Here is a 22,456-nt window from a genome sequence, read left to right on the forward strand (position 1 = left end):
CTAATGTCGTAACCGTCGCTGTCTTGGCGGAAGAATATAAACACTGCTTATTTTTGCACGTTCTCATTGGTGTTCTCATTGGCAAGGGTCTCGCTTCCCGAGGACTTGGTCCTCTTTTTGAGATGGCGAAGGTGGGAGCTTTTATTATTGCGTTCGTCCGCGGTACTGGTCTTCTTCCTCCTGTGGATGGGGCGTGCGTCACTCGCCGTGTAGAGTGCTATCTCGTTTTTGTCGTGACCCGGGTGACCGTTGACCTGTGGATTCGAAGGAAACATCATCACGACAGCACCGACCGAGCATGGCAGGTCGCACCGATTGTTTTGACGTCGGAGCACTCTCTCTCTCTCTCTCTCTCTCTCTCTCTCTCTCTCTCTCTCTCTCTCTCTCTCTCTCTCTCTCAACTCTGAAATGACAGTCGCCCTGCACGTTGTCGATGCTTCGAGGACTGCGTTCTTCCTGCCGGGAGCAACGAACTGTCAAGCTGCAGGCGGCTTGACAGTTCACGTGCGAACATTGTAACGCAGCATCGTGCGTCAGAGTCGGAATAGCGGTGTTTCTTAAGTTTCGCCCGTTTGCGAATCTCTTCGGATCTTGACGCTTCCCAGAAACTTTCGCAAGCTGCGATTCAACACAGGCGCTCTCGCTATTGTGTCAGCTAACGTAACAGTTCGTGTGCTTCGGCTTCAGAGGCGGCCGCTTCAGCGTAGTACGTGAGGCAGCTTTTACACTCTGCTTTGTTATCAGCGCGTCGAGAGTCGTCTTGGGCCCTTGCTCCTAGCCAGCGCGTCGGCGTGTAATCGATTTCCGTGTTGGTTGTTTTGCCGCGCTCGGCCCGATGCGGACATTTCGGTTTTTCGCTTCTACCAGCCTCCGCGCTGCCGCCTTTCCTGTTGTCCTGCTCCGCGAGGCTGTCCCACGAGCACAGCGCAGCGACTCCGCGCCCTTCGTCCGGTCACGCGCGTTTACTATGCGTCAGTGTCCGGTTGCGCAGGAATTGTCGTTTGCGCTGTGACGGGCACGGGATAGCGCGTGGCCATTCTGTTTATCGTTGTTCACTGCGCGCCTATGTGTATGTAGGAAGAAAGGCGTTGCGTATCTCGCAACGAATCCCTGCCATTTTTTTTCTTTCTGGAATGATCCCAACTTTAGCGGGGTTTGCTGCTTTCCTCAACAAGCTCGGAATTCGCGGGCTCGTCGCGACGCTCGCGCGCGCCCCGCTTCCAAAATACACGAAACCGCCCGGCGCCGGTTGGCGGAGCGATCGCCTCCTCGTCCTCCGACGCAACAGGCGCACGCAGCAGCCGCGAAAGGGACGTCCTTGTAGGGCCGGAAGGCGCCGCGGTAGACATCTTGTTCCAGGCTTGACCGATGAGGCGGCCGGCTCTTTGCCGCGCGACCTGCTGTTGGTTTCTGCGCGTCCTTTTGTTCTTCCTCCCCCCCAGCACAGCTTCTTCCCAAGTGAACCGCGGATAGCGAGGGGAGGAGTGATGTTCCTTGCGTCGTCGTTCCGCGCTTTCAGCCGCGAGCACAGCAACGAACATATAATCACCGACCGCCCGTATTTCTTTTATTTTTCCTTCGGTTTCTGTGGACGAGGCCGCTTTGGTGCGGTAGGGATGAGTGGCATGTGAAGGAAAATGCTGTTGGCGGTTGTATCTCTCGCGGTGCCTTTGTATTTTCTTCTTTTTGTTTCTTCTCTTTGAAGCGTCGGCAGGAGCGCGAGGTGCGCTTTTTCTCCTAAACACATGGCCGGAACGGCGCCAGTCGTTTTCGTGTGTGTGTGTCCGGCCACTCTCTCATCGTTATCTGGCCGCAGCAGCAGGTTTCGCGCGGTGCGGTAGCGAGAGTTGTGTGCTCGTCTGGGACGATGGTGGAGAGCGCCTTTTGTTTTTGCCCACGGAAACCGTGTTCTGCCCTGCAAATGCTGTATATGTCGCCCGGTGGCGGCAAGAACCCCCCTCTCCCTTTCCCCCGTACTACTGATTGCAGGCATTCTTCCTTTCCTTTCCTTGCCTGGCCGTTCGCTGTGAACGAGAATGATAATAAAAATATTGCAATTAGCGGCGTTTAGACATTTGAATTTGAATTCGCCTTCGGGTTTATTTGCATTTTCCCCCCGTAATTCACGTAAGGAAAGATGTTACAACTTTTTAGATGTTAATTAGGAACTCACTCGGTAGTGTATGAAAATACGCTAGATGCATGAACATGTGGCGCGAGAGCGGCCACTTTGTTAACTGCCATGTCTTGAAGCGGCCGGTGTTGGTGAGCGATTCGCAACGTTCGTTGCAGATATCATTCAATTCCTTGGCTGTTTGAGCAAATATGAGATTTAGGACGGACGGCTCTTGGACACGCATGGTAGGCGGATATGATATGATATAATAAAGTTAGAGCCCACGCTACTGTGGTGACAGGATTCATGAACGCTTCCAGTTATCCGAAGCATCCGTCCACGCCCGTCGTGACGCCGTGATCGGAAGGAAAGTGAGAATTCCGCGCTGACCTTTCGAGCCCCGTCGTTTTTCAGACGACCGCATTCGCCACAGTCGACCTGCGGCTAGATAATGTCAACTGTTCTCCGCGCGTAGCCTTTACCCACCGACAGAGTCACCGGTAGTCGCGCTCGTCGGGGTGGATAGATAGTTGTTCGGTCGTTGACTCCACGTTTAGAACGACACAGCCGGCGTTATTTGGAAAGACGCGTGATGTACGACTATCACGTTTGGCGGTAGTGGAGCCGCTCCTGCAGCGTATTCTTTTGCAAACAAGTTCTTTGGGCTGATGTATTCTTCTCCGGTGTCAGCACGGAGGCAGCCGTCTTGCAGTGGTGGAATTATATGATTGAAGGTCTCTTTTAGCGTGCGTGATGTTGTAGGCTCGAGTTTTGCGTATTTAGACTTCTGTGCGCAGTGGTAAGTTGCCGTACAGTTTTATGCAAAGTAAAGAACGGGCAAGGATGACGCATTGCGTACCATTTGCCCCTTTATGTTCGCAGGCTTGAGTAATGACACTGTTGTGGACGGATCGATTACCAGGACATGGTGGACTTCACTCGGCTGTTAAAACCGAGATAGCTGAATAATATATATTAGTCGTCGTAAGCGGAAAAAGCACTCTGATCCATGTACAGCGATGTCTAAAAATACAGCTGAAATTTGGTGTCCTTTAAGCGCCCGTAACTTCATACCGCGCATGGCCGCCCAGCGTTGCAATGCTGGCTTGCGGGTACTGTGGACAGATTCATCTCTGCCCTGTCCGTCGTCACCATCGTCGTGAAGCTCTGAGGGCGCTTTCGTCTTAGGGGCAAGCGATGGGTACGGCGACATCTCGCATTCTTTGGCTTCTTCCTCGCGGTCGGTCGCCCGTTTGCGGAGCATGGTAACGTGCCAGGCGCCCATGACACGCGCCGCCCCGGGGAGGAAAAAGGCTTTGCGACGGGAAGTGGCGCACGTGTGTCTGGCGCCGTCGGCAGCCATGGCGTCACGGGCAGCGGCGTGACGTCGTCGTGTCGTCGTTTTGTTTGTTCGCGTCGTCACCGCTTTGCTGCTGCTGGCGATTGCGCCACTCGCGGCCGGTTGCAACTCGGCATGATAGCTTTGCCAGTAAGGCCAGTAAGGCCTCGTCGGCATGATGGCTGAGGGGGGCACCGGGACGGCTGTGCGTCTGGAGTATCGGTTGGTTGGTTGGTTTGTGGGGTTTAACGCCCCAAAGCGACTAAGGCTATGAGAGACGCCGTAGTGGAGGACTCCGGAAATTTCGACCACATGGGGTTCTTTAACGTGCACTGACATCGCACAGCACACGGGCGCCACTCTGTTTCGCCTCCATCGAAACGCAACCGCCGAGGTCGGGTTCGAGCCCGGGTACTCCGGCACAGCTGTCGGGCGTCTTACTACTGCACCACCCCGGCGGGGCTTGCGTCTGGTGTGTCAACGCAGTCAGTGAAAGGTTTGGTTTGGTTTGTGGGGTTTAACGTCCCAGAGCGACTCAGGCTATAAGAGACGCCGTAGTGGAGTAGTCCGGAAATTTCGACCACCTGGGGTTCTTTAACGTGCACTGACATCGCACAAGCAGCATGCTTAATGCACGGAGGTCAACTGAGTTGTCGAACGACGTTCTTGTGTCTTGGTGTGCTAGGTTTTTATTGGGAGTCGATTCGTGCTCTGATACCGACGTGGTGGTGCTAATAAATAATAATTGGTTAACTGGAAGGGAAAGGTGCAGTATCTGTCACACTTGTTTCTGTGGACACCTGAACCACGCCGTAAGGTAGGGGAGGAAAATTGGACTGAAAGTGTAAAGACAAAAACAGGAGCCGTAGTGGAGGGTTGCGGAGTAATTTCGACCACCTGGGGATCTTTAACGTGCGGTGACATCGCACTGCACACGGACGCCTCTTCGTTTCGCCTCCATCGAAACGCAGCCGCCGCGGTCGGGATCGAACGCGGGTATTCCGGCACAGTAGTCGAGCGTCTTACCACTGCACCACTGCAGTGGGGCATGTGCTGGTGCTACGAGCGTGCTTTCTTGCGTCCTTAATAAAACAAATTTCATGTAATAAAGGCGGCCGTGGATTAACCCTTCCTAAACCGGCAAATACCTGCGAAAGCGTGTGGGTCGAAAGTCAAGGATGTACGGTCAAATGTAATTTGCACTATGGTGGAAAAGTCCACCCGCGTGACCTCGAATGGGCAAGGTGTGTACTACGCTTCACCGTGACTTGTCTTGATGTCTAATGAGAACAGTCTTTCGTCACGGATGGAAAAGGAGCCGCAGTCGTTCAGGAACTCCGAAAGCGGGCAATTGGGAAAGGGCGAGGAAATTGTCCTCGGCTTCCCGGAGTTGAGTCGTTGCGTATGCGCTTATAAGCGCTAAACGTACTGCACCAGCTCACGCCTTTCTTTCTTGCTTGGTTGGCCGTCAGCATGGGAAAGCGATCCAGCCCTGACCTTTTGTTACCCCCTGCTCTCTACTGTCCGTTCGAGGAGGGTGGCGTTCTCGCTGGTGTCGCTCCGGTTTGACGAGGGGAAACGACACACCCTCCCCCACTAAAATCTTCTTGCGCCGGTGTAGATCTCAGCTGCTTAGTGTCAGCACCTGACATTGGCGCGGCAGTAGTGCAGTGAGTCCTCGCGCGTGATTGGCTGCGGCGGCAGCCTCGTTCCCCACCTGACCAGCGTCCAATTCGTGCAGGAATCATTCTGTTGTTGCAGACTTGTTGCAATCGCTTGCGCGATGTGTTTTGATGGGATTGCATCTCGGCGACTCGGAGCGAATTCGGAGCCCACCAGGTGCGGTAGATGGAAATGTTTTCGCTCTCTCTCTCTGTGTCTTACGATCATAGAAGCGTTTTAAAAGTTTGGCACAGGCCTAGCGCGTGGGGAAATTTTATTGCCTCTTGGGAAGCGCGAGCTAGACTGCATGTGATGCTGGGCCCAGCGCCCAGCACGAGCGCAGCCATGCTGCTAGCATTATTTACGTTCCTTTGTTTGCTACCTGCTCAGATTTTTTGTCACTGTCGTCGGTGAAAGAGCGTTTGACTAGTTTTTCGATAAGATGTATGATTGAGCTTCGTAAGTGTCTGGTATGGCTTGTTGTAAGCATGGCGGCGTCCTACCCGCCCGCTCTCAACTGTTCTTTCGTTCAGTACCTCTCATTTTCCCGAATGTTACCCTCGCATAACGTTTCGAGTAGTAAAAAGCGTTTGTCGTTTATACGGGGAGCGTTCCGCATCTGGTGGTCCTCAACGCGAGCGATGAAAGCGCCTGGCCGAGACAAAGTTCTCTTGCCCATCGCGCGGTCAGGTCAGCGACAAGGGGGAGCTCTTCACGCGGCCTTGTAGTATCCCGTGCCTACACTCGAAACATCCGTTTACCGGCTCCGTTCCGTGCATTGCTCTTGGGCTACATGACACATGCATGACACATGACATGCATGCATACATGACACATGACATGTTCTAGCAAAGTTTTGTATTGGTGCGTTCATGACTTTGTTTCTAGTTTGCTGAGAAAAATGTCCATCATTCAAAAAGGGTGGTCCACTTGCCTATAAGGCTGTGTAATGTGTAAGAAATCATTTTTCAACATTAGCATATATAACTGGTGATTTATTGTTAGCTTTGCAAGTACTTATTACAACAAATGAGCTCACATAAGCCGTGGTGAAGGTAGGCACAGATCAACAAAGGCTCAGCTTCGACTGCTCATTTACAGACACATTTCATACACATTTCATAACGTCATCTTTTCAAATGCCATTAAATGTATGGCGGACTTGTCCAATCAGGTCTTCAGCGATATTAGTTCTTTGCCTTGCATGTTTAAAAAATGCCTTGCAAGGTTTTTAGCTATCACATTTTTGGCAGGCAAAAACAGGTGGCCATCTTTGTAGTTGTCGTTATGCTTGCTTCCTAGGATGCCAGGGAAATTGCAGAAGCAGGTCTAAATAGAAAACCCAGTATACCCTCTTTTAGCTCACAAGTGTTTGCCACCCGGTTCAAGCCTTAAAAGTTACGTATGTAGCTAAAAGTAATTTTTGCAAAAAAAAAAAAAAAGGGAACACAAATTATTACCATGAACGTTACACAATACGAAGTAGTAATCAATACATTATAAAATTTAAAGAAAATCTGAAAGCTGCTGCAGTTCTCGAAAACTGAAAGGTGTTGAATAAATTGTTACTGGTAGCTCCCCCTTTCTTTTTTTCTTTTCTTGTGCAAGCTGTTGTTTTCTGTTCTGTGACACCATGCCAGGATGATCGCGAAAGCCAAACCAGCAGCATCAACTGTCAGCATTAACCAGTGTTCAGGCTAGCTCTTCAGAAAAGTTATAGGTCAAGTCATGACTATATTAGTGCAAGAAGGCATGGCCTATATTTAAGATCCCTTAATAGTTCAAATGATGCAAGAAGGCAAGCTGTATTTTGCATTCTCTGATCTCTGCTGATGTTTAACATTGCACAAATATTGACGGTTTGATTATAATGTTTAAAATCTCAAAGAGTCAGTGGCTTTGAGGGATGCCATAGTAAAGGGCTCCGAAAGTTGACTAACCTGGGTTCTTTGATGTGCATCACAGCTCTTGCTTGATTACCGTTTCTTTTTTTGGTAGCTTCGTAGTCATAGCTGACATTGAGGCAGATGATATATTTTGTTGGTACCTAGGGAAGAATGTATGATGGTAATTGGGTATAGGAATGACGAAAATTTCACTTCCATCATCTCATTTCTTGATTTCCTGTACAGGAAATGATTTTTGTTGAGATAAAGGCGCAAAACCTTTAAAGTATGTGACAAAATTTAACGTTGCAGATTATAAATAAAGATCAAAATGATACTTTATAACTGCGTGCAATGAAAAGTTAGAAATCAGCTTCATGTTACTCTGACATGAACATTGGCTGTTGAAATGAGAGGAGTGTAGTGACTGAATAACCAGCCCAAGCAGTGACGTTGAGATTGAGGTAAGTTTAGTATTATTGAGGCCATGGCATGATTTACAAAATGTCATCAATCGTTCATCTTTGCTACACAATGTCGCATTGTCTTCAGAAAATTCCTGCAGCTCAGCTCAAGTGAAAAATGTACGTTATGCGATATATGAAAATAAAATTTTTCACCTTAGCACTTGGTGCATTCGTAGTGCAATGATGAGAAGTTCGGACACATTTGAGCCATTTTTTTAAAATTATTTTTGTCACTTTCGGAGATGACTGCTCAAAAAAGGAGCCCAGCATTTTGCTTTTGCATCATTCTTCTCCTGTTCTAGCAGAATTGCAGGCTGCCATTCGTGTTTAGAGCACAAAGTTTGCTTACATTGTGCCAAGTGTGCATCTCATACCATCCTTAAATGGTGCTGATTAATTTCTTGCTTCTGTCATGCAGCGTGGAGCGTGATGCTGCACGAGAGCGGGAGCGGCAGGCCCGTGCACTTCGCGTGGGTCTGGGTGGAGGAGACTCGGGAGGACATCCCATCTTCAGGGCCCCCATCAAGGTGTGTTGTCTTTTTTTTTCCTGTCTGTTACCCAAAACAAAACTTGAGTGTTTTAAATTGAAAGCAAAACATTACAGCTTTGTTTTGTTGAGCATAGAAGAGAGCAGTGTGGGGCAAAAAGCATTACCCTTTTGCTAGCAACGTTACACAGAAACGGACGTAGTAGAGCACCTCGGCATTGCCGCACTTTTGAAAGGCCTGTAGTGCATCGTTTTTGGCAAACTAAATTAATTTTCAGCAATCTCGGTAAGAGAGCAACGTTTTGAAATACGCAGCAAAGTGATGGGGGTGGCAAGGGAATACATCTTCCCAGGGCAGGCAGTGACTGCATATTCACACCCCAAGAGGAAAATAGTTAGAGATGCTAACGGATGATAACAGAATCATGTGCAACAGGCAGGACGAGGGCAGTGTGTGTCAGGAAACAAAAGTGAGTGAATGATGTTGTAGTTGCAGTGGAAATGCGTTGGTTGGAAAGTGTTGGTTGGACTGGATTCTAAGAGAAAGCAAGCATAGCAGAGGGTGGCAGAAAAATATATGGGGAGATGAGATTAAGAACCATAGCTGGTAGGTACAAGGGTGCCGCACCCGGCGTATGACAGGGTTGATTGGAGGCCTTTGTTCTGAAGTTGGCTTCGTAAGGCTGGTGACATGCATGCTTATGCATCATCTGAAGGCAGTATCCACGTTGGTAGTTTTTCATTTGTAGCAGCTTGAGTGCTTTGGGCAACAGCAGCAAGCAATTTATCTCCTGATTAGAAGACACTTCGCCTGGAACCATTCTGGAGTAGTTTCGAGTTTGCTGGGACTTGTCCAGTTTTCTAAACCTGCATACAGAGCCTTCGTTGCCTCTCCACTCCCATGCTACTGTGTGCTGCCAGTTTCTTGGAAAAGTTTTATTTCGGCCTACCGGAAACAGATTGTGAGTGATGTCAGTTCGGTGCCTTCTGCACTCTGACGTGTTTGCTTGTGGCTTGCTTGCAGGTGGACCCGGGCCAGGAAGATGAGCTGTCTCGGCGTATTAAGAACACGCTGGGGGACTTCAACCAGGTGCAACGGCTGCTCTCACACGACCCCAACCACCTGATTGGCATCTCGCGCACAAATGCGGCTGCCCAAGCGGCTGCTTCCCGAGTGCCCCCACCCGCTGCTAGCAATCCAGTCAATGGCAGCAGCAGTGCAACCTCCACGTGGAATGGCAATGCGACCGGTATAGCATCTGCTTCTTTGGTTTTCGTATTTCCCGCGGGGTTAGGGAAGGGAAAATACCTGTTTCGTAGCTGGAAATAAAACTGAACGGTATAGAAATTGCAGAGAGAGTCAACATTTGTCACTCTCACGCATTTATTTGTTTTTCTTGCTCGGGTTGGTGTACGAGTTGTGAGGAAAAAAATGCACGGGCTTTCTTTAATCGCTAGTATCCCTGGTGTTATAGTAGGTAGGTAGAAAGCTATTTCTGGAGGATGATAGGTGGTTCAGTACCGTGGACTTTTTTTTTGCCCTGAGTGGTCCTCCTTTAAATGTGATTATGGTTTTTCCTTGCCCGCATATGTACAGATCCCGGAGGAACACGAGGCAGCAGCTCTGCGGGGAAGCAGCCGCACCACAGTAGTAGCGGCAGCAGCAGTGGCAATGCCCACCCTGCCAGCAGCAGCACTCAGCAGCAGCAGCAGCAGGGTTCCTCTCACCATAGCAGCTCCAGCCACCGCTCGCATCATGGCAGCAGCAGTCACCATTCGCACCACCACTCGTCGCACCATCACCACAAGAAGCCACCCCACCACCAGCCACCACCACTGATGAACGGCCAGTACAAGTCCTCTTCCTCCTCTACGGCCAACAAGGCGGTCAGGCACCTGTCCCAGCCACCACAGGGACACCACCACCACAACCACCAGCCACCCCGGGGTGGCTCTCACGACCAGCAAGGTGGGTGGTGTGCTCCCCCCTGTACAACTCTAAATATGGGGAGAACTCGCGTTTAGCTTGTGGCTACTTGCTTCCGCAGCAGTTATCTAGCTCTCTTAGGCAGCTTTCCAATAGCACTTTAGAAAAATGCCAAATTTGATCTCCTTAGTGAAAGCATTTGCAGCCACTGCATTGAGATGACTGGACACGAGACAGAGGTCAAGAGAGAGCAAGAAAAGATCTCTAACACTTTCAGTTGGTGGTGTGTGTGTTGTGTGTTCTTAAACCATCTGCTCACCTTTTCTCGTCGTCTCCTAACTTGTGTCTAGAGTCCATTTGTCTCTGTGCCAGTGCCTGCAGCCACTTCATCAAGTCAACCAATTTTCCTAAACACAAGATATACTTTATCTCATTAGTATGTTGCCATCCGTTCTTTGGTCATTACTGTGGTGTACACTCACTCTGAATTTGAATAATACCATTGTATGTACTGTATGTGATTTTCTGCTCTGTGAGCTTCCTCCACAAACTGCAGATTTTTCATAAAATATTATGCACCAGTCACTCGTAGGTCGTATGTCTTGTGGCATGCCCTCTATGCAGCTTTTATGAGATAACATTTTAGGCTCGTTCAGCTGAAAAATTTGTCACTTTATCCCAGAATTGAGAACCTTAACCCAGAAACGTGTTGGAAAAAATTCGCAACTCAGCGAAGGAAATTTGTTGCTTTTGGGGTTCGATGCCAGACCCTCCACATGACAGGCAGTCTTGTAGTGCATAGGCCACGAAGGAAGGTTGTTGGTACCAAGCGCGTGAGGGGGCCATCTAGTTGAATGTGTTGTGGTGCTCATGGCTTACTAAGGCATGTTTTGGAAGCGTACTTGACAGGGCAGTAATAATAATTTAGGAAGTTAAACAATTTAATCTGGAAATATGTTTTTAAGATGCCAGAATGGAAGGGCGGTGTTAAAGTTGCTAGTGTGTCTATTCTTAAGGTGACCTAATGTCTCAAAATTTTTCTTTGTGCATTGAAGCATATGGCATACATGAATTCCTAAATGATTTTGAGCTACTGTTAATGTTGTTTTTGTGAAAGAGGGGGTTCCAAGTAAACACAGTAAAAATTTCTGATCTTTAGTGGCATGTAATGCTTGTCTGAAGGAGATGAGAGATACCTGTTAATTCAGCAGTGACCTCAGTGCTATGAAAATATGCCAACAATCCCTTCATCGGAGAGTGTGACGAAAATACCCACATGGTGCAGTAACTGGAGGCCTCCTGTCGTCCTCTTATGTTTGCTACATTGAATAGAGTGATCTTGCTCTTTTGTGTAAGTTCCAGATAAACTTTTCTTGCTTGGAGCTCCACGCATAGAAAAAAATGAGTGCTAATTTGCATATTAACTGGTCCCGGTGCAGAGAACTTGAATTACACTTTGTCAGTCAGTGTGCTTGCACTAGCCATTGCTTTTTCGTATGAAGGATGCAAAAAAGAAGTGCCAAAAGTTTATGAGAGCAAACCTTTGGCACTCTCCAGAGCGTATGCGTGTGCGCCACAACCAAGAACTACAGGGTGATCGGCTGGCAGTTGGTCAGAGCTTGCCGTTTTGCCACCTTCAGTATCCATTTGCCTCTGTGAAACTATATATTTAACGGGTGTGCTTTTATCTATTATCCCCTGTTCTTTGATTCATCGTGTAGTATATGTTTTGTGTCGCAGTACATGGAGTGCCCCCTTGAAAATTTCTAGCTTGAGCATACTTTCGACAGTACTGGAAAGTACCACTAATACAGTGTACAGGGCAGCTGTTGGTCTGACGTTGGCTAATGGCTTGAAGTCTTCTCAAATCGAAGCACGAAGGCACTGGTAATGGGGGGTTGCCAATGTTATTGTGGAAGTAATGTTTCTCGCATCTTTTATGGACTAAATTGCTGCATTTACTTTCCAAACAAAGGTCTACCACGATTGTAACACGAAGATCATATTTAGCAGCATAGAACAGGACAAAAAGTATTGAAATACTCAGTACCGTTGATTTTGAGCAGGATTCAAGCGTGGTGTGTCCTGCTCCTGCTCTGCGCGAAGAAGTTCATTCAGGTAAATATAGGTCTACCGGGTGCAGCAGGTATTTGAGAGCACACATTTACAGGTGACACAGCGTCATCCGCATAAAGCTAAAAATTCTTTTCCGCTGGTGGTCACCATGGCAGAACTTCAGCTAGCTCACTCAAGAAATGAAGAGGCATGCTGTCGAAGTGTCCTTGGCTGCAGGACACCCTGATTCACAGATTGCGACATTCTCGAAGTTTGCCCGTTTATTTGTTTTCAAAGTCTGGAGAGAAGTGAAGGCTGCAAAGGGTGATGTGGACGCAGTTTCTCACAGGAAACAACATTGTCGTTATTCTGACACATCTTAGGATGCCAGAATTCATCAGTCGCATCCAAGCTATCTTTGATAGAGACTTTGGCAAGGCAATAAAAGCCATTGCCAAGGAGGTGGAGGTTGACAAGGCCACTGTCAGACGCGTGGTTCATGGAGACCTTCGTTACAAGTTTCTTGGAAGAAGGCAGCAGAGCAGGTAAAACCAACACAAAGCACAAGAGGCACACACACGCACACAAGGACTACGCTGTGTGTGCCTCTTGTGCTTTGTGTTGGTGTTACCTGCTCTGCTGCCTTCTTCCAAGAGATGTGTGATCAACTAGCTCATCGTTCGACTATTATTGTTCGTTACAAGTCCTGTGCTATGCGGAGAGGACAGTTCATGTCCGAAAAAACTAAAGGGAACCTCCTGACCAATAGCCAAGCACCTCCTGACCACATCCAGAGGAGCCTGGAATGCTGTGATTTTTCTCTTATTTAAAAAAGAAAAGAAAAGAAAAAACCTTGTCTAGGACCAGAAGCTGAACGGCAGAAATAATAGATAGGTGGCTGTGTAAAGCGGTAACCGCATGAGGAGACAGCCCCTAGTGATCCGTTGCGCGCCGCCGCCGCCAACGCCTGTCGTCACTGGTGCATACTGCACGGAGCGACGAGGCTCAGCGACAGAGAGGCGCGTTTTCAGCGTTTCTCTGTTACCGCTGCCTCGTCATTTGGTCAAGGGTAGTGCAATCACGCTATATCCCATTTCTGACACTAAACATGAAGTACGATAGAACACTGATGAAATTTCTTGTAACACATCAAATTTTAAAGAGTCACAGCGCAGCGGTGTGCTACTACACTGTGATGCCGACTTGCATTGCGAGCAGTGACTTTCTCCTGCTCCTTTCGAAAATTAACAATATCTAGCCACACTAGCCTTTTTTTTTTTTTTTTTTTTTCTTTTACTACCCTTCCAAGCTTCTACTGAATTGTCTCGATGCACTCATATATACACGTATCAGGCAAAGTGAGCGCGTACAGGCACCAGGATCTTCGCCCAAACCACACTAGGAAAACTTCATATGCAAAAACAAAACAAAAAAAGCCAGAACAAAAATTGAGCACCCCAAAGCCTTTTTTTGCGATTGGCTGCCTCAGGAGCTGCTTCCGGGCGACACGCGAAATTTTTGAGAAACCCAGAAACTGAGCGACAGCGACGAGCGGCAATGATGGCACTCAGCCCGTCGCGCGGCATGTCGCCGCGAACTGTTGCCTCATGCGGTTAGCGCTTAAAGGTCCTGAGGAAGTTCCAACTGTGATGACAAAATTTCCAGCATCAGTAATGGTCCTGGGCATTGTGAGCAGTGAAGGAGATGTGATGTCTTTACGTTTTTTTTTTTAGCAGGTAGCAGGGTCAATGCTGTTGCTTACACTGAGGTACTGAACACTGGTCGTGAAGCCTTGAATTACTTCTATGGTACGTGGGAGGCCATATGTTTTCCAACATGACTCTGCAACCATCCCACACGATGTTCATACAACCCAAGAATGGATGGCTGAAATTCTCCACGGTCATTTCACTCCAAACGGGGCCTCCCAGCTCTCCAGATCTCAAACCCAATGCACTATTACATATGGGGCGTGGTTGAGGGGGAGCCCAATAGACACCCACACAACACCATTGCGGCCCTAAGAGGCGCTATTGTTGAGGCAGTGGCGAATGTTTCGACTCACCTAATCACTGCCTGCAGTTGGTTTCGACAGCGTGTGGAGTCTCTGATTGCTGCTCTAGGTGGTTTCATTGAATAACAACATTCATTGCGTACATGGGTACCTGTACACAATGTTAAATGCTCCTGTCTCTGTGTATCTGTGTCCATTTGCGCGTTGACATAACATTGTTCTTAAATACCTGCCGCACCCGATATACTGTTGAGGAGAGCATGTTGCCGGGCTAGTTGGTGATTAAGTAAAAAATTTAGTGCAAAAATAAAAAACAATGGACAGCACTTGTCAGTCGTTTTATGTGTCCTTCTCTGCGCATTGTTTTTCATTTTTGCGCTTAAGTTTTGACCGGTATACCGTCTTTGGGCATTTGAAGTATGTAGTTTTGTGTGCTGGTGAGGAGATGGCGTTAGTGCTTCTGAAGAATGCCCATGGGAAGGTGATTTCCGAGAAATGAAGAATTTAGAATTTAGGTCTAACTTTAGTTACGGTGCATTAATGGGATGCATTTTTGATCGGTGCAGTACCGTGAGAATTGTAGGCTGCATTGCTGAATCCTCTGCACTGTCTGTATGAATAATGCGCAACCTGAGTGAAATATTTGGCTCGTATTGATTTTCTTTCAGGGTGTATCTTTGTGAAGGATGATATTTGGTATTCGTAATAAAAAAGTGTCTGCATTTCTCGAGTCTTCAGGGGTGGCTCAGTGTTGTACACTGGGAGCAGAATAATTTCTAGTGTCACAGAGTTGAAATATCATGCCAGTGTACGTGAAAAAATTCCATTGACCATTCCAGCTGTAATCACACTTTTCAGGACGATTAGAAGAGGCGCCATCGAATCCCAAGGCTCCCTTGCTGCCCTCAAGTTCGTCCTCAAGCACAAACCCAGCAGCGCCGTCGAGCCAAGGTCCGCCAAATGGTCTCGTCGTGCGGCCACCCGCCATGCGAGTGCCGTCCAAGGATGTGAACAATGGCAACACCTCGACGCAGCAGCACCAGTCATCCACCAGCTCATCCTCATCGCTCACCGTTCGAACGGAGAGCAACGGCCCGGCCACTGGCAAATCATCCTCATCTTCCTCGGCACCACGCATGGCGCCCGAGTCTAAACCCAACAAGCGGCCCTTGCTCCGGCTACAGACCTCAGCCCCTTCTTCAGACAGCTTGGTGAGTGGAGCATTTGTGTCTCCCTCCATTGTCATCTTTAGCAATGGAAATATCACTGTTTTGCTCAGCCTTTGAGCCCCTGGCTGCAGTGCAGTCTGTCAGAAATTGCTGTGAACTGTTGCGACCGTTGTACACGTTTGTTGCACTCATGGGAGACTAAAAAATTAGTGCTCTGTTTCGTGTATGGAGTTTGTACGGTGCAGCACAGTTTAGGCATTGATGGGCAGCTTTTCTTGTATGTTACGGTTGATACTTAATTTTTTTCTTATTCAATAAGTTGTGCCACAAGGCAAGGTCAGGTATGAGGCTTTAGGAGGAATCCACGCGAGTTTTGTTAAGGAAGCTTTAAAGTAAATGCAGTAATATGGTTAACGCGTAATAACTGCTGCTCTGCTGGTGCCAGGTCTAGGCCATGTTATGTGCAGAGGCTGTGTCGTTGCAGCTGCTTCTTTTATTATAGTAGTTATTCATTTGTAGTGAACCTGTTATGAATGGTTGGCAGATTTGTTGTTCATTAGCTGAAAAAAAATATTTTTTTTCTGGGGCAGGAAGGGATGTTATAACTATACATCTTCTCAGTGGATACCCTATCTTTGCCTTTAGGGGAGGAAGGAAGGAGTGAAAGGATCATGAGAGGAAGAGGGGCTGTAATGGAGGCTCTGTGCAAATGTTGACAGTATATAGGGTTTGATGTGCTCTGACATCATACAGTATACGGATGTCTTGCATCTCAGCTTTGCTGAAACGCTTCTGCCGCGGCTGGGATTGAACTCCTCAGATCAACAGCAAACTGGACTGGCCACTGGGCCACTGTGGCGGGCAGCTTAGCTGAACTTAAGTAGAAAGTTGGTTGACGTGGGCTCATTCAGACTGACCTGGCTCGTAAAAATCCCCATGCATCAAGAGCATTCTTCGTATTGAACCGCCTCGTTTCGCTGAAGTTAACCCGCTTCCATGTCCTTCGTAGTCCGCATTGTGACTTTGGGATAAAGAACATGCAGTAATTTTCAACTGTTCAAGGCAAATGAAGCCTGTCCACCTGGGACTTGCTGATTGCCTTTATGTGCCAAGCCTTGTGGGAGAATTGACGTAAGGAAGGAAGCGCGCAGAAATGATTCTTCTGTAGGAGATGGGGTCTTCATTGATTGGTTTTGGCAGCCGCCGGGGAGCGTTGCTACGGGAACGGCTGCTTCCCTCTCCGTATGCCTCTCCTGTGCATCTGTGCCCTCCATCCTCGCCTGCTTTGCTTCCTTTCCTCTTTTTCCTGCCATTCTTTTGTTGTTGTTTTTTTCTAAGCTGACTGGAACTGGGTTGCGTGATCCTAGCGTTAAATGTTTGTTGTTCATTTAAGCTTCTCTTCTTGCAGTCCAGCATTGTTTGATGAGCTTGTTTTTGGCGACCCCTAACTGTGATTTTAGCGGTGATGTTCTGCATTTCTGCCTTCTTTCAGGAAGTGGAACCCGAGTTCTTTAAAGTGCTATCTTTTGCTTTGTCTTCTGAAGGATTTCAGCTTTCAATGGAGTTGATGTGATAACTAATGCCACCCATTAGTCCAGCTTATAAAAGGACCTACTCTTTATGATACATGTTCAAATTTTTAATAGTTACGACGATGAGATGAGAAAAAAGATGTCTGAATTCTCCGAATCTTGAACTAACAAATGTATCCCAACTTTCTCAGAAACAATTTGCGTGCAAATAAACATATTTTTTTTTGGTGAAAATCCGTCCAATGGTAATCATATTAAGCTGGAAACTCTACTACAGTGACAGCTTTTTGCAGTTCTGGCAAATGCTTTTATTCGTGTGCACTAGAAACAGGGATGCCATAGCTTTTTTTCAGTGTATTGTTGTAGAGCTGGAGCTCCTTTGCCATCATACGTAAAAAAGCACTCCTGCATGAACGCCAAATGGCACATTATGCAGTCCAAATCCACATGTACTGAAATGCTACTAGGAGGGAAGCAAGGAAAGCTTTGGGGGTGAATTGGCGTGACACTAACGAAAGAAACTGGGGAGGAGGGGTAGTGCGTGACTATAAGCAGTCAATTTTCTTTCTAATCGGCTTGCAGCTGTAATAACCGCTTGCTAACTGATATATGCAGCCGATAGCTGCAGTAGCCGCGGTTTGATAGCAAATCTCTTAACAAATACTTGGATAATCTTTTGATGAACAGGCCATAGCTTGACATAGCGCCTACTTTGGGAGTTCGGCTGAATAAACCGGTGGCAGGCCCATGAATAAACAAGCTTCCGACTCTGGGTGTTTGGTAGGAGACTGGTGACAGTTTGGATATTCTGAATGAACGGGTGTCGAATTAACGAGGTTTTGCTTCAGACAAAAGCATGTGCTGAGAGGGACCAAAAAAGGTGACCATTCTTCCTTGTTTCTTATTCCAGACCGGCAGCACGCTACCGGAACTTGAGAGTATCCTCAAGGTCAGCATTTTCTGCTTTTCTGTGCTCTTATGTGGATGTGCTACTTTATTAAGGGCGGCTCGCGTCTGAATTAGTTGTGTTATGTCCTTGCTGTGTGCACCCGGGCCTCGGCCTCACCAGCGCCTTTCTGCACTGGTATTATTTCAGGAAATGAAGAAAGTTCCTCCCGTGCTGACGGCGATTGAAACACCACGCAAGGAGGACTGCCGGCCGTTTTTTCCATCGCCACCGGTGCAGGTGAGTTTTCTTTGCAAGCTTCATTTTGGTCGAACTCCTCTCTAGTTTGACTTCTCTTCTTGCATGCTTGACATTTATGAGGTTGGCAGAGAACACACTAGCATTGTTTGTACAAGTGAAGCAAAAGCAGAAGCAAGCCACTCCGGGTACTGTGCGTTGTCACTGCACATTTGTGATCCCCCAATTGGTCAGAGTTTCCAGAACCTTCCACTATTGACCTCGTAGCCCCAAGCTGCTTTGGTGCATTAACCTTATGAGATAAGCCAAACTAGATTAATAACGAAGATTGCAATGGCATTAGACCTATAGCTTTCCACTTGTCCTGTTAGCAATCCTAAATCGATCACATGCTTCAGTGCGTGCAGCTTCTCTCCTTTCTCGGCATTTTGAATTTCTTGAAATCCCAATTTTATTTTTTGCAATATAAGTGGGATTTGGCATGACTTCCAGCAAGAATGTCATTACTATTCATAATTCATAATAGATGTTCATATTGCTTATATTTGGTTAATAATAGTAATAATTGGCTGACAGGAAAGGAAAGACGCAGCATCTGTCATACTTTCTCTGTGGACACCTGAACGCACCACCATAAGGGAAGGGAGGAAGGTGGGAGTGAAAGTGGAAAGACAGAAAGGGGAGCCATAGTAGAGGGCTCCTGAGTAATTTCGACCACCTGGGGATCTTTAACGTGCACTGGGAGGCCTCTCCATTTTGTGTGCGTTTTTCGCTTCGCAGACGAGAGATTTTGAGGCAGCAAATAAAGGATTGCTTCCTTTTGATTGCTTTCAGGACCCCGTTGTGCCCAACCACCTAGAGGAGAATGGTAGGTTGAAAATTCTCTACTCTGCCTCCATCCCGTGTGGCTGTTTTCAATTGTTCTTCCATTGAACAATGTTTCATTGTTTTGTGGATTGCTTAAAGCTTTTTATTTTTCATTTGCAAACAGGATCAATTTAGAGAAATTCACATTTTCTCTCCAAGTTGCTGCACACTGCTTTGATGTCTCAGGGTCCGGGTTAGAGATGCTGTGTTTTCACATACTTGACCACAAGGTTCTAAGAAGGATTACTTTGCTTTAGTTCAGAGGTCTTCTCTCTGAAATCTGTTATTAGCTTAAAGGGACACTAAAGAGAGAAAGGAAGTGGGTTTGCATCGATAGAATGCCAGTTCCTGATTACAAAAAGACCACTCTTACTGAAAACAGAGCTGTTATAAGGTAGTAAAGAAGAATAACAGAAATACAGGTATCGCCACCACAGCCAAACGGCCGAGGCTCGCAACTACAAATCACGTGACGCGCTTAGGGATCCCGGAGGCTGACAAATGCGAATTACGTTGCATGTTTGAATGCGGTAGTACGTTTTTTCTCAAACATGATAACACGCTTTTATCATACGTAAAAGACGGCGAAAAGACAACGTAAACGTTGCAAGGCAAATACAAAAATATACTTGGAGGCGCCACAGGCGCCCACTTCAGTTTTGGTTATGTTTCGGCTCAGGCATTTCGTGCGCACTCGGATAGTTTGTTTGAACCTGCAGCGCCTGAATTACGAGCTTGGAACAGCAGATGCGCCTTGATGGTTCCCATTTAAGCATTCGGAGGCACGAGCGAGCGAAATCCGCTACCGCCGACACGCTCCTTCGTTCACACTTCTGCGCCAACATATTGCCGTCGTTGCCGCTTCGACTGCGACCTGACCGCTTGACTGCAGCTACGTACGCCACGAAAAGCATACATATGCTAAGTACCAAAGGAAAAACGCATTATCATTCAATTGTTCACTAAATCATGGCACTGCGTCAACAAGACTTTCAACGTGCTATTTGCAGGCGTCGTAAACAAAAGGGGCATACTTGCCGCTCATATCAAGGAGAGCGTCGATATATTGCGCTCGTCGCTCGGCGAAAAAAAGGGCCTCGGGTAAAAAGTAAAAACTAAAAATAATGAAGCACCAGAAATACATTACAAACGGTTAAAAAAAAATTGATTTGTAAAAGAAAAAAAAAAAAACGCCAGTAGCGGTATGACTCGAACTCGTTACTGCTTGCTCCGTAACGTTCGGCGCTAACCGCTCGGCTACGCCGCGCCACAGAAACCTTGGAAATATTTCTAGTTTTTATGTCATGGCCCCATTTACAATAAAGTGTTTCTGCTGCCGGTCTAAAAATTACAACTTCTTGATCATCGGCGCATGCTGCCTGCTCTCACGTCTTGCAACTAATGTTCTGGATGCCTATGCGCACTATATTGTGCACTGGATCCATTTTAACATGTGGAATTTCACAGCGCTGGCAAATGTAGTGGCGCCGGCACTTCGGTCATGTTCTGCTACCGTGGATGTAATTTTTGCTGAACACGGAGCTGTAGCACAAACCTTGAAGGAAAAAAGTGCGACGAAGCTTCAAAACTGACAAGCGCAGCAGCGAGGACACTATTTTGCTGGTAACTAAATCTTATTTGTATGTAAACATGTCAGGAAGCGTTGCGATGACCGAGGGCTCGGTTTGTTTATACACAGTGCAAGAAGGAGCGCAAAAGCTTGAGAAAAATGTAAAGTATTGTGCATTACAAGCGCTCTATGTTTTTTTTCTTCCTTTATGGGCCCATCGCTCGGTAAATTACTCTCTTTATTGTTTTATTTATTTCGGCTGAGGCCGTCATTGCGAGTACGCTGTTGCCATGTTGGCCCTTGAGGGATGCGACGCCGCGGGCCGCGCCGGCTCGCTAGCTATCACGGAGTCTCCGCTTACGTCATAGTGTGCGTCACTCAACTCCGACTACGTAGTCGGAGGCCACAGTTTGAATTCGACCGGCGGGAACAAGAAAAAACCTCAACTTCTTATCACAATATCTCAGCAATTATTCGATATTTTGCTGCCGGATATGCGGCGACAGTGTCACCAAATGTAGTTTATTAGATTTTCATACCATCTTTGGCTGTCTTTAGTGTCCCTTTAAAATGTATGTTTAATTCACGTGCGTAAGCTTGTTTGACATAGATTGTTGGCTTAGGTTTGAGTCAATTTGGCATATCCTTTTAGAGGGAGCAACAGAGAGTGCCTTTTTCTGCCGAGGCTGTTTCTGCTCCTTTCCTCTTGCCCGACACACAATTTGTGTTGGCTACACAATCAGTGCATGGTTGTGTCCAGGAGGTAAAATTCCTAGGCTGTGTTTTTAGCAGCATTGTGCAGTGTACATTGTACAATGTAAATCCATGTACAGCGCCATAGCGCCGGCCTGTATAGTCTAGCAGTTACTTACTTCAAGCCTGTCTCTAATGTGCGCTTTAGTTCTAGTGTTCGAAACGTTTGTTAATTGCCATTTACGTGTGCTGTCTGTGCAGCCAGCCTGATTTTTCTTGTCTTTTTTTTTTCTTTCAGGGGACTCAAAGCACCTATTAGACCCTAGGAAAGTGGCCAGCCCTCCGTGAGTCATGCATTTGTTTATTGTGTATGGTGCCATTTCTTTTACAGGGAGATTTTTTTCAGGTGATAAATTTTCAATAAATGAAGCTACTTGTATACCTTAACAGACTAGCAGCTAGGGCGCCTTTAATTACTGGCTGATTTTTCTCTAGTGTGCACAACATTGCAAGGAAAACTATTTTTGTGAGGTTCATTGTTTTGATGGTCAGTAATGTTCTTCCGGATGGATGCGAGGGCTTTATTTTCTTTGTTGGAGGCAGAGCAACACTGGTGTACTGGTGCACGGTTCTGCTCTGTTTATTTCACTGTCTTCACATGTGATGGTGTTTGGGCAGTTTTAATATAACTTGGGCTATAGTGTGCGTGTAGCTACAGTGTGCTGTAAGGAACTTGAAGTTTGTGCTTTTATTTTGCCAGTGTGACAAAACAGTAGTACTCTTCCCACTCACTTCAGAATTTAATGCATACATTCCACACTGCTGTTTGGCACAGGGATCTGCTATAATTGATTTAATTCAGTTTCGATTTATTTGGGTGGATGCTGAGTTCTTAGGTTTTCTTATTCCTTTCTTTCTTTCTTGAAGTAGGGCATTTTTCAAGCTCATCTATAGGTGCTATATGCAGGGGTGGAAGTGCTGCTCCATTTGCTCCATTCTGCTCTAAACTGCTCCAAAACACAGTATTGCTCTAAAACTGCTCCAAAACTGCTCCAAACCGGCTGCATCGATGCTTGCCACCAGATTTAGCAGAACACGGGAACAGTGTCACAGTACCGAGGGCAAAGATTGCGGCAAAGACAGGGCTTAATACAAATTAAATTTTTGTAAGGGACAGAAGCATGGAGCATAATAAATATTTGTACGCAAGTAAATTTAGTATGAGCCACAGGCGATTAGAGGGAATTAATATTGCATGTGACATAGCACCTCCGCCAAGCTTTTTAAATCGCTGGTGGAGAGAAGCGAGAGCAGCAAGCTAAGCATGTAGTGCAAACTACTGCGAGCCGTCAGCAAACTTGTTTGACTGCAAAACTGCATTCTGCTGCGAAAACAAGGCCATTGAGCCTCTTTGTTAATGACAAGCTTATCAGGCCTATGGACGCTAAAGGTGTAAATCGCTGGGAAGCTTCTCAAGAGTGTTGGAAATCCATACTGGGCATATTGCTAAGGCGTTAAAAATGAGTCC

The 22,456-nt window shown here is 47.0% G+C and overlaps 1 protein-coding gene across 2 annotated transcripts in view; it reads left to right on the forward strand.

Annotated features, from left to right (window-relative positions):
• The window catches only part of LOC146191541 (uncharacterized), a 187,572-nt gene that overhangs the window by 103,457 nt on the left and 61,659 nt on the right, over positions 1-22,456 (forward strand). For both annotated transcript variants that reach the window (XM_084602065.1, XM_084602064.1), the window contains exons 2-9: positions 7,889-7,997; positions 8,982-9,207; positions 9,555-9,926; positions 14,812-15,164; positions 17,565-17,603; positions 17,751-17,840; positions 18,633-18,666; positions 21,227-21,272. In XM_084602065.1, the coding sequence (XP_084458191.1) occupies positions 7,889-7,997; positions 8,982-9,207; positions 9,555-9,926; positions 14,812-15,164; positions 17,565-17,603; positions 17,751-17,840; positions 18,633-18,666; positions 21,227-21,272 (1,269 nt within the window). The remainder of the gene's footprint in view (positions 1-7,888; positions 7,998-8,981; positions 9,208-9,554; positions 9,927-14,811; positions 15,165-17,564; positions 17,604-17,750; positions 17,841-18,632; positions 18,667-21,226; positions 21,273-22,456) is intronic.

Source organism: Amblyomma maculatum, chromosome 4 (genome assembly GCF_055883805.1).
Source record: "Amblyomma maculatum isolate TAMU_Amacu chromosome 4, ASM5588380v1, whole genome shotgun sequence".
In the NCBI taxonomy this organism is placed as follows: Eukaryota; Metazoa; Arthropoda; class Arachnida; order Ixodida; family Ixodidae; genus Amblyomma; species Amblyomma maculatum.